General features: G+C 36.5%; 1 protein-coding gene across 1 annotated transcript in view; it reads left to right on the top strand.

Annotated features, from left to right (window-relative positions):
* Positions 1–13150, top strand: part of LOC103748760 (oxidation resistance protein 1) — a gene marked incomplete in the record, with an annotated part of 105654 nt that overhangs the window by 3775 nt on the left and 88729 nt on the right. The window contains 1 exon segment of the mRNA XM_029555214.1: positions 12475–12557. Coding sequence (XP_029411074.1) covers positions 12475–12557 — 83 coding nt within the window.

Here is a 13150-nt window from a genome sequence, read left to right as displayed (position 1 = left end):
GTCACCATTGTTGTAAGTTTATATGAGCAAGTTCCCAGTAGCCTGAAAGCCTCTGTTTCCTTCTGTTAGTGCACAAACCTCAAGTCCTGGGTGAGGTCAATATAGGAGTCCTATCCAGGGACACACTGGTTTGAGCTATGTTATGTCAGCTGTATTTTCCCAGTTGATGACAAGAGCCCTTTAAGTACCAGCATTTAATTTTCATTTACCCTTTGATAGCTAAAAAATTATCCAAGTAATTTACGTCTCCTTATTTTAAAATTTCAATCTCAAAGTAGAGATGTAGCTCAGTGGTAAAGTATGTAACTAGTAAACCCAAGGCCCTGAGCTCCATCGCTAACCATACAGAACAAACAAATCAGCCTCAGATTTACTTTGCAGCTCCCATCCTTCTTCTTACCCTAATTCCTATGCCAGTTTAAATTTGGAGTGGAAGAGGTGTGTGGTTTACCTCTCAATCTTCACTGACTCATCTCTAACACATAACTCCTCTGTTGAGGGTGTGTGAGAAGACATGGATGCAAGCTCATGGTTCCATCTTGTTTTTTTCCTTCACTCTGGGGCAGGAAGGTGACAGATAGTAGAGGGGAGCAGTCGGTGGTGAAAGTATTGATTGAGCCAATTGGCTAAAACGGCCACCCTCGCTCATACAAGTGCTAACCACAGTAGCCCGCAGGTCTGCCAGCTTCCATAGTCAGCCTTAAGTGTCTTTAATACTGGTAAGACTTCAGCTGCAAATTGTTGAACTGGACATTAAGCCATTCTGCTTTGTGACATAAGTTAGCATTACATGTATGTGTACAGTTTATGCAGTTTATGAACAATGAAATAAAATGGGATCAAAAGTTTTTAACCATAAATTATTTTTTGTGTCATCACTGTTTAATATTACTTAAACTGAGTCATTGTCTTCATTGGTTTTGTTTTTGTTTTAATTAGTTTCTTTTTTTTAACCTGGGTAATTTGGTTTGTCTCTCTACTTGTTGAAATAGTCATTGAATTTTGTATTTGAATGTTTAGCTGAATTAGAAAGGTTCACAAAGCTATTAGGTTCCTTAATTTAGGAACAAAACAAAAAGTTGCATTGGACTAAGATTTGAACTACAAGGTCATTGAAATAAATCCTATGATTCGTTCTGTTTTGTTTTTCCGCTGACAAAATCCTATATGCTGAATGAAAACTCTAAGATTGATATTAGTGTTACTGGTTCACTTTCAAAACCATTAGAATATATGGAGGAAAAAAGGAAGGAAGGAAGGAAGGAAGGAAGGAAGGAAGGAAGGAAGGAAGGAAGGAAGGAAGGAAAAAATGCTACCAGTCCCAGCCAACATTCTTTTTGGCTGCTCTTGCATTTTAAGGCCATTATTAAATCAAACAAGGTTTACTTGAACACAGTAACTACAGTACTGTATTAGCTGATCTGGTTATCTAGATGCCACCCAGTGACTCTTGGGTGAGTAGTACATATGTGGTAGATACACTGAACAATGAGAATACATTTGGGGCAGGGTGGTGACATGAATATCTTCATGCTTCCTAAAATATGAAATTAATACTTCATTAAATAGTTCTGGAATTTTTCATTTAATATTTTCACATTATAATTGGCAGTGGATAACTGAAATTGTGGAAAGTGATACTGCAAGATAAAAGGGGACTCCAAAAAGCTCCTTTTATGGTCACCAGCAGACTTATCATTAGGAGACTCTAACAAATTTTAGTCAATGATTGGTACTAGTCCAAGAAAGGGAATAACATGCTTTAAGATCAAGTACAAATGTCAGAGACCAAGTATTTTTTTTTGTTTTCTAGTAGTCAATGAAAAGAGAAAAAAGTGGTATGAAATAAATCAGTATTCCTGAGATAAGATAAATCTTCTGATTAGGCATTCAGGATAAACATAGCTATTATTTTATGAATAAAGAGAAAATATCTCACAGAACTCTGTAATAGAGCAAAGCAAACAAAAAACCACCAAAAAGCAACCCTCGCCATCTTTGTAAGTATAGATTCCAATTTTAAAAACTCCTTTTAGCATATGTATTTGTGTGTGGTATGTGTGCCTGCCTGTATGCATGTTTGGCAGTGTGTGCAACATTTGTGTGCCACGGAGTGTGGCGATGCAAGAGTGATGTTGGGTGTCTTCCTCGTGGCTCTCTACCTCATACATTGAGGCAGGGTGTCCTTCTGAGCTCAAAGCGCATAGTTTCTGCTAGTCTGGCTAGCCAGCTTGCTCTGGGATCTCCTCTGTCCGCTTCTTACTGGATAGAATTACTAATAGGCTGCCACAACTACCTGGCTTTTCTATGGGTTCTGGGGATACAAACTCAGGTCCTAACACTTGAAGTGTTAAGTGAAAAGCCTTTTCAAAAGCACCTTTCATTCATGTAGTCAGTGGTAATGGTGCAGCTAAAATGTTTGTAGAAGCAGTTCTGTAGACAGACAAAACAGTCCAGGTATGTGGCTAGCTCATGGTCTGTCTGAATGGAAGGGCTTGGGGCTTAGAGTCTTCTAAGCTTACAGATTTTAGACTATGTAGTGAAGCCTCTACATTTAAGATTTCATTTTTTTAAAAATTTCCTTTTTTAAGACTTATTTATAATTTTGTGTATGTGGTGGGGAGTGAGGGTATGTGCATGTGAGTACAAGTATCAATGGAGATCAGAGACTCAATAGAATTTTCTATGATGATAGAAATGCTTTGTTGTATTTGCACCATCCAGTGTAGTAGCCATTAAGCAAAAGTGGCAAATGAGCACTTAAAATATGAGGATTTTAGGTTCCAGATTCTGCACCTACAGTGGTATTTTTTATTTAGTATTTTCAGTCTATAGTTGTTGGTGGTAACTGAAACATATACCTCTATAGTCACAAACACTAAATTCAGTAAATATGGTGTTAAAGGAAAAATTATTCAAAAATACTTGTTCAGGCATGATTAGAAACCTTATTTAGGATCATTGCATAGCTTTCAGATCATGGTAGTGGATTTTGCTTCTTTACACATATAGCAGGGCTAAGTGGGAGTCCATAAACAGAGTAGGGTGGAAGTAGGGTGGTGAATAGTAGTAATCACTAAGGGAGATAGATAGACCTCACAGAGAACTCTGGAGGATGAAGAAACCTGATCAGATGTAGAAGGTGATTAGTCTGGGGCTGGGGCGGGGCTGGGTAGAATATCCTGTTAACTGTTAAATTGACTTAGAGTTCCAAACTGGATTTCAGAAGGCCACTTATAAGACAAAAATTGATGTTTTTTGTGGGGGAGGGAGGGTGGAACTAATCTGAAGAAGTTACACATTCTGAAAATTTAAACTTTGGAAGTTAACTTAATCCAACCACTGAGACATTATTTTTAGAATAAGTGTGACTGCTGGCATCTCTTGTGTGTAAATAAGTATGGAATGATGGCTGGTTAGAAAGGGAAGAGCGGAATGAAAGATCGTGCTTACTTCATAAGAAATTAACCCCTAGAAGGTATGTCTGAAGTTAAGCAGATTCCAAAGCATGATCCTGTTTCACTTTTTTTTTAAATTTAAAACTAAAAATTTGTTGCAAACATAAAGTCACATAAAAGAACAGGAAACCCAGATCACATAGAAAATATAAAAAAGCAAAAATTAAAAGCATAAAATATAAAGTAAAACATAGACCTCAGACTAAAGAAATCAGATTAATAAATGTAAATGGAATGAACAGCCTTTTGAATATAAGAAAAAACCCTGTTCATACTCTATATTGTTTAAAAACATAACTCCATAGGAAATACTAGAGCTATATCCCAACGAAGTAACTCAGTAAAGTTGAAAATAGAAGTGGGGGCCTGGGGAGATGGCTCAGTTAGTAACATGGGTGCCACACAAGTATGAGTTCAAATCCCAGGCACGTATGTAAAGGCTGAGTGTGATAGCACATCTGTATCCTCAGGTCTGTGGGGCAGAGAGTGGTGAATCCCTAGAGCTCATTGGACAGCCAGTCTAGTCAGTTAGTAAGTTTTAGGATCATTGAGAAACCCTGTCCTAAAAACCAAGGTAAACTACGCCTAAGGTTAACCTCTGGCCTCTACATACATGTGCACACGTGTGTATGCACACCTGCTTGCACTCCCCCATGTGTATGTGAGATATATATCACATATGCCATACAAACACAAAAAAGTAAAAGGTGGATAAAAACCCCTCCAGAAGGGGAGTGGAGTTGGAAAAGCATGTGGGACATGTTCAGCGTGCATTGATTGGTAGGAGAGGAGCAGTGTAAGATTCCTTTTTTTGTTTTTATGCCCTGATATTTACCCATTGTTATTTTTACATTTTGTGTGTTTACAGCATTTACAGATTTTTACCAACCCATTTTTATAATTCATTATGGTTCACTAGATTTTTTTTAATTATGTGTTCTTCATTTCTGGGGTCCTTATTTTGATATGGCTGACATAATTTAGGTCTTGTACCAAATGATGTTTTCATAGACATACAATCCAGAGTGCTCACTTTTTCCTCTAGTAAGTGATTTGCTTTTCATGCATGGATTATTGAATAATCCTTCACTGTTTCATGTACAGTAATTTAACCAGCAATAGAAATGGGAATATATTTGTGTGATTGTGTGTGCATGTGTTTGTGAGTGTATGTGTGTAGAGTGTTCATGTTGTTGGAACGACCTATGTTGGGGACATCTGTGGTTTGAGATATAGGAAAAAGAATGCTAATAAATGTAATGTCAGCGCTAAGTTATTCTAAGTGGAAGACGGATCATTTTTTGACCTTTTTCCTTTGGACTGAGGAAGTTATGATTGTGTCTGACAAAATAGAAATTTCAAGTTTATATTTCTCACAGGGAGAGATACAAGATACTTAACAAAGATGCCCTATTGCAATGGCTAATTTAGGAAATAAATTGACAGGGATTTGATAACTGTTAATGTTAACTTCCAGGAGTGGGAAGTTATTTAGGGAAGCCCATTTTCCATCAGTTACTATGATGTAAGCTTGATCTCTTCTGAAACTCCATTAATAATGTTTCTCCAGCATTGTCCTTGCTGGCTAATAGTGAATCAGTGGGTGTGATATAAAGCCTGATGCTCCACATTCACACTTTCCTAGGTCTTGAAAAGCTGTTGGATATGAAATATACTTTAAATAGCAATAGCAAACTTAACACCGTGAACCCTTTCACTTAGATTTGGACTATCAAAAAAGCCCTTGGGTACATACTAACATTTAAAGTCTAGATAGAGGGGAGCATTAATAATAGAAGATGAAAAGTGGAGAGCAAGGTGTTTCCAAATAAATGGAAAGAGGAGTATGCAGAGGGAATTAGTAGAATGTTCACAAGATTAAGTAAAATAAAAATGGGAAAAAAAGACATCAAATACTCCACATCAGTTTATTTCTTCCAGGCGTACTGACCCCGTTAAGAGAGACCAAATTTCATTGCTCTGTAGAATCAATAGGAGGTGATAAGAAAGTAGGTTCTCTAAGTTCAACTATTAAAAGAAGGAGAAAGGGTGATAGAGGATCACATTAGAAGAGAGTGGATACAGAGTTGAAGGAAAATTGCAGGACTTTGTTTTCGTATCGACTGTGGTTAAGGAGCCAACAGTGAGACAGTGAGAGAAAGGTTGGAAATAGAGGCAGTTTCCTCCACTGTGGAACCCATTCATCAGAAAAGCTGTACTCAGCATGTCTTTTTTTGTTGTTGAGAAGAAAATTTTAAAGTGCTTTCAAATGTGTGCTAGAAAATATTTCCATTTCAATATTTTTTAACTTGTCAACATTTTTATCTGAAACTAATAAAATTCTAACAATCTCTTATAACAAGAGATTATAAAGACATCTTTCAGGGCATGAAACTAGATCTGACATTTTCATTGTTGATTTCCAGGCTTACTTTCTTCAGTTTGTCTTTCCCATTCTGTTGCCAAAATGATTGTTTTAAAGATCTGATACTTCAGTTCTCTCCTTAAAATCTTCCAGGACTTCTGAATCTGTTAGCAACAAGCTAGATAATCCGGACTGCTTTTCAAGAGGATGTCAGCATCTGATAGCTAACTAAAATGACCTGAATGGAGTCTGAGTGAGGAAACAAGCCTTAGGTGACGGCTCCACTTCAAGACTGCTTTTTCCCACTTTGGGAAGTATTGATTGTAGAAATAGCAAATGAGCGAGTGCACTGCATTTGACACCCTCTGGGTTTAAGGAGTCACGGACAGAAGGTCAGCCACGGGGGAGAGGTAGCCCTGGAGAATTCCTCTCACTTTGTGTCCCCAAATACTGTGTCATTTGGAGAAAGTAGGAATTGGGGCCATAGGTCAGTAGTAGACATGTTCTTGGCATAATAAACCTTTGGATTCAATCCACAGCACTGTACAGAAAAAAAGTTAAACTGAAGTAATTAGGTTCTCTTTGGACAATCATTTAGCTCCAGATCAAAATTTCTGCAATTTTCTTAAAAATACCTGCTATTAAGTCACTTGAAGGAAGCAAACAATCCTCTGAGGAATACAGCTTTCTATGTGCCAAATTATTTCCATTAGAGTTTGCCAATTTTCCGATTCACACAAAGTACAATTAGTTACATGTCAAGACACATTACAAAAAAGATAGTACATTTAAACCACAGGAAAACTCTATAGTTTTGACTATCCAATTTTAGATAGCTATGTAGTCACTTTCCAGGTAATTAAAGACTATTTTAGAAAGATGAGAAGTTAAAAAAAAAAATTCTACTGAAAAAATATAATCCCCCAAATGAGAACCTTTATGCATGAATTTAAAATCAATTTAAGGGACTAGAGAGATGGCCCAGCGATTAAGCGCACTGTCTGTTCCTGCAGAGGACCTGGCTTCGAATCCCAGCACCACATGATATTAACAGCCTCCTGTAGCTCTAGTTCCAGGAAATCCAACACCCTCTTTTGGTCTCTGTAGGAGACACTGTAGGACATGGGTGCACTTACGTACATGCAGGCAATACTCTCATACACATAAAATAAACAAATAAATCAAGTTAACACAAAGAGTGAATAGAAGATAAATCAGAAGAAAATATCTAGAATAAAAGGGCAAAATTATGGAAAGTGTATGAGAGTGTATGCTTAATGCAGGATGACTTGAGTTCTAATTTGTATATTGGACTCCCTGAAGGAGAACACAGAATCAGGCAAAGCGTTAAAGAGGATAGCTGAAAACTCGAAACTAAGGAGAGGCTTTAATTGACAGAGTCAAGCCTCCCTCTGAACTTCCACACTACACTAAAGCAAAACAAACAGAAACAACCCTATGTCAACCGGAAGATATAGTTCCTTGAGTGATGTGACATTAAAGTTGACCCCAGTTTTCCCCTGGGTCTAGTAGAAACTGCAGATCTGGGGGTTTAAATGTTTATAAAGTGTTAAAATACCTTCCAACTTAGAAGTCTGTGACCTGGAAAGTTGCCCTAAGATAGAGTAAAAATAATAAATATGAAGACAGAACTAAATGTTACCTGTAATAATGTATGTAATTTCTGTGCATGTAATGAATGTAATAATTTTTCATGATTTATATACACACACATGCAATTCAAATATGTAGCAAAATATTGGATATAAGTCTTGGCAGTGACATTTTCTTTTAACATCCTTGCGTTTTCAGGAAGAGAATAAAAGCTCCACTTAGTGTTAAGCTGGTAAGTCAGTAATTTGGGCTGTAATTTCTAGGTTGACCACATTAACTGCAGGAAGTGAAATAGCAGTAAATAGTAATTAGGAGAAGCCAAGGAAAGAGATAAGGCTAGCAGGAAGAGCCAGGCCCATAGAACACAGAGCAAATAATCACAGAGAACTCAGAGACATAGCCAGAGCACACCAGCACAGAAGGTGGGGGAGAGACAAGACAGAGCTAATGACAGGTAAGCTGGTTCAGTGATACGAAGCAAAGCAGAGTTTAAAGCAGAAGATAGAGGAGTTCTCTGTATGCACTACTTGATATGGTCTCAAAATAAGGAAACCAATTAGAGAGAGCTGTAGAAAACCAAATAACCCAGAGTCATCATGAGAGATTTGAATGGCTTGCATCAGTAAGAGAAAGTAAATAAGTTTACATATGGATCATTTGAACAGCACAGCTAGCGACTTAGCCTCTAGGATAGAGAGATACATAAAAAACACACAACCCACAGGCAGAGGATGCTTCATTTTCTAAAATAGTTTATTTTTATGTGTGTGAGTGTATTGCCTGCATGTATGTGAGTGCACCTGTGTCATGCAGTACTCCTGGAGTCAGAAGAGGGCATTGGATCCCCTGGAATTACAGTCTAGGACATTGTTAGCTGCCATATGGGTGCTAGGAACTGAACTTGAGTCCTCTGCAAGTGCAGTCAATGCTCTTACCCACTGAGCTATCTCTCCTGCCCCAAGGAGGATATATTTATTTTCAAGCACATTTGAAGCATTTGCTGCTAAATTCATGCATAGTCACAGCAAGTTTAAACACATTTCAAAGCTTCAAACTCATTTAGAGTATTTTATTTTACTGCAGAATAGCTATAAACCAGTAACAAAAAAAATTGTCTTTTTTGGCCAATTGTTATTTTCTAAATAACACTGGGGTAAGAAAGAAATTAGAAATCTGAAAATAATTTGGGTGAGTTACTAAAACCCACCCTAACAAAGCTTCTAAGATTCAGCTTAAATGGGGATTTATGCTTTAAGTTACATATTTTAAGTTTCAGTTTCTGCTATTGGTGCCATACAGTCCCTGGGTCCTTCCACAATACAAGATTATTGTATTTCACGGAAAGTTTTTTATTTATAAGATATTTATTGGATGCCCAAGAGTGTGTGCTGCATTTGTCTCCAGGCTTCTCAGTGTCAGCAGTATTGACATTTTGGAGCTGAGGAGTCTGTTACAGTGACTGGGCTTGCTCTGTAGGATGCTGAGCTATAGCCATGACCCTGTCTACTAGATTCCAGTAACCCAGGCCGCGATTTGATCTATAGAATTTGGGCGCTTTTACCTAATTCCTAAAAGATTTTAGGATTACCTCTTCAGAGGGGGGAATTTTAGAGTAGCAAAAACCCCCACGTTTAACTAGTCAAAACTATAAAATCCCTAGTCTGTGTTGGAGGACCCACCCTTCCAGTCTCACTGGTCAATCACCTGGTGATAGAACCACCCCTAGCAAGGCAGGTTCACCTTAAGTTATGCTAAGTAGATGGCCAGAATACCTGGTGCATTAATAAGGTAGCGAATTTTTTCCTGCCTGGAATCCTGCCTTGTAAAGCAGAATTCTGAAGAGCTTCTGACTAGCCACAGTCATGTAGGTCTCCATAAGTCTGTCCACTTTCTGCCATTTGGGTCCATTCTTCAATTCTTTTATGTATGAGTCTATGAGACTAAGAACCCTCTAGGGGACCCATTCCATCCCCTACCCCCCATTTCAGAACAGGCCAAAACTATGGACATGTGGTGTCTTACTTTAAGAGACAAAATGACCTACAGTAACAGTATGTGAAGGTCCTTTGCAGACAATGATAGCCTGGCATCATCCTTTGAAATATTCTGGAAAAAAATGTTTACCATTGTTGTCTTTGACATTTCCCTCTGGAAGGGAACAAAAATTATCCCTGATTGAGGACCACTGATAATATAGTGGTGAGAACTAAGATGCCCTTTGCCCTCATGAAGCTAATATTGTAGGGAGTGGTTTTACATAGATAGCAGAGCTGTTAATGAGCACAGGTTCATTTGGCTGACTTTGAATACCATCACTGTATAATTGCTATTAATGTCCCTGTCCTCCAGTTATAAAATGGAAATAATAGCTATCTCATAGAATCAGCGAATTAGATTCTGTAGTAGATGTAGGCCTTCAGACAGTGCATGTACTGGACACATGTTGAATGTTAATGATTATTATATAAACCACAATTGAATATATTTCTAAATAACAGTAAACTTTGTGAGGGGAAAAATAGGGTTCTTTCTCTCTATTCTTGTTCTAAATTCGTGTTTGTTGGTCATGTTGTAAAATTGCCCAGGAAGAGTATGGACTACGTCACAGGTGATTATTTTTGATTCTCAGATATTGTGATTATGTGATTGTATTTTTGTATTGATTGGAATAAAGGTTTACTTCATCGTGTTCTGTCATTTATATTTATGAATAATAGTTATTGCTGAAAATTAAAATTTAGAACTGCTTTTAATATGAAATTTTAAAAATATTTTGTTTTTAAACTATTAAGGTAAATAGCTCAGTTAAACTGTATAAAGCTGGCTATATTAGATTTCTTGCCTCAAACTGTATTCCATGGTGAGTACTTAAAAATGTTAGTGTTGATGCTTGTGATGAAATAGTTCATTAATTTTGGGATGTTATGAAGCACCGGTTGAAAAGCTACAACAGTTTGAGTGTCCCTAATAAAAAATCCAAAATGTTCTAAAACTTGTGATTTTGTTGCTAAGTTGACAAAAGAAAAAAAAAATCAGCAACATATTCCTGTTGAATAAGGAGCACATAACCTGAATTAAACAAAATAACCATGGGTCACTGATACTAGAAATCATTTACGGAGAATGGTTATTAGTCAACGATGATCTGAATCTTTGCATTGCTTAAGTTCAGGTTGCAAAATGATGAAGTGTGTTTTGGCTCCCTCTGTCGGCCATGTGTGAAAAAGCAGAAGTAAATTGCTATTTAAAACAGTGTGATTCTAAAATAGTTTGTTTTATATTCTCATCCAGATAAGCAGCTTTGTATTTAAGTTACATGATGGAGGGATAAGAGAATATTGATAGGGAAATCTACATTCTTGTTCAGAACAGGAGCCAGTGTGTGGTTAGGGATTTGATTTTTTTAAACAAATTTGTTATGTGAGAAATGTGGTTTAAATGTACATTTCACTAGTTATCAGTAAAACTAAACATTAAAAAACATAGTTAAGGGGAATTTTTACATTCTCTGAATTCCCTGATCCTGTCTTTTGCCCATGTTTAATGCCCCCCTCAGATTCAATTTTTTAAACTGTCAAGATATGAAAAAGTAAGGCTATGTCTGTCTGTATGTGTACACACCTTTTCCCTACCACTGTAGTGTGTGAAATGGTTGTCTTTTAACATTTATTCGTGTGTGTGTGTGTGTGTGTGTGTGTTCACATGCACATATGCATGCCATCTCATTTTGTCTAACTTTTCTTTATGGAAAACTAGTGACAGTTTATAAGAATTATGGTAGTTCTGATTTAAATTGGTGCTTCAGAACATTATTAATTCAGATTAGCTGCTTGCCATCATTAGGTACTGAATGGAAATTATAGGACAAAGTAACCCATGTTTTGGAGGTTGTAGTTAGTGGGAAAGATCAAAAACACAGATACTAGTTTAAAAACCTTATCAGATGCAGTGAAGGAGATATACAGTTGTTGGAAATTTAATAACAGACTTAAATTTGCCTTGGTTAGCAAAATTTGAGGACAGCCTTGTTTTAAATGTTACAAAACTGACTTTTGTGAAAAGTCAAACATTATTGTTTACTATTTTTATTAAAAATTTTCATCTGGGGCTGAAGAGATGACTCAGCCATTAAGAGTACTGACTGCTCTCACAGAGGACCTGGGTTCAGTTCCTAGCACCCACGTGGCAGGCAATAACTTTAATTCCAGTTCCAGGGCATCTGATGCCCTCTTCTGGTCTTCCTGGGCATTGCAAAACACAGGTGCACTTTACATGCATGCAGGGAAACCACTCATACACATAAAATAAAAATGAATTAAAAGATATTCCTCAACTATGTTGTCTAATTAGATATTTAAATAAACCCCAGTGTAGTTCAAGTGTCAGTTAAGTGTCCATAGTGGGAGAACAGCGCAACATACATTATCTGTATTATTTGAATTTTGGAAGAGCTAATTTTTCATTGAAAACTATAGTTTTATTTGGAGTAAACAGTATTTTTCTATGTTTATTATCCTATTTAGTTTTGAGGCTTTTTAAAAATGTGTGTTTCAGTTTTTCATCTTCATTTTATATGTTAAATAGGGATGGTAGTTTAATCATTTAGAATATACCATTCTTGCAGGAAGAATACATGTGAAGATTGACACACAAAATATAAACTAGTAGTTATTGTTGCTAACCATAAATTATTCAAGTAATATTTATTGATAAACATGAAAAATAATTGACATAGACTCTGAAATTAAGTATCCAAACATGTTTATATGGGAAAATATGTCTTCTTTAATGGTGTGTGTTAATAAGGAAATAGCAGGTTAATATTAGGCCATAGGAAAGACCCTTTAAGACCTGTAGACTTTTTCCTGTGTGGATTAGTGGTACCTTTTTCAGACATTATTAGCTAATAATAATAATAATAATAATGGCTAAGTCAGTTTGTGAATTTGATATCTGTCTCTGAGCTCTATCCAATAGTGTTGGCGTTACTCTGAAAAGAAAATGAGTTTAATGGGAGTCTTGCTTCCTTCTTTTCAGACACTGGCCAGAAGAAGCCTCTTGACAAGAAAGATGGGAGACGAATGTCTTTTCAGAAACCTAAAGGGACCATTGAGTACACTGTAAGTTGTTTCCTCTGGCAGAAGCGGTTTATCTTTGTAATGATCTTACTGAAGACATTTTCTGTTTGTACTGCAAAGAAGCTAAAGATGGCTAGTTGTCTCATTTACAAAATCCAGGCTTGTTTTTTGTGAAAGTTTCCTTAATAATACTTCAATTCTTAATTCCATTTTTAGAATTTTTTTCCTTACTGTGAATTAGAAAGATTGTTATTCCAGCAAATTTAATTTAATATTGATGGTAGTTTAAGAATGTGCTTGTATTAAGGTCCCAGCAATGTGAGTGTTAGTGCTAATGACAGGTGGGTCCCTTACAAGCTAAGTTGAGCGTTAAGTCTCTTCAGCTTTGGGGCTTTCTTCTGTGTTCATGAAGTGACGCTCAGATCTCAATGTTGTTCTTTCATTTCTGGTTACTCTAGGTAACTGAAGTGACTAATTTTGCTGCATGGTGTCCTTATTCAGTAGAATGTAAATATTAAGATTAATTTTTGCTAACCATGTTGTAAAGCAAATATATTAATTTACCTTAATTTTATTACTTGGTGATTTTCTAAAATATTAGAGCAATATTAAAGAGAAAGATAACAAAATTAATT

This window comes from Nannospalax galili, unplaced genomic scaffold, assembly GCF_000622305.1.
Source record: "Nannospalax galili isolate Female #2095 unplaced genomic scaffold, S.galili_v1.0 scaffold284, whole genome shotgun sequence".
In the NCBI taxonomy this organism is placed as follows: domain Eukaryota; kingdom Metazoa; phylum Chordata; class Mammalia; order Rodentia; family Spalacidae; genus Nannospalax; species Nannospalax galili.
Note: the sequence above shows the minus strand (reverse complement) of the source record. Positions and strands in the feature narration are given on the sequence as shown.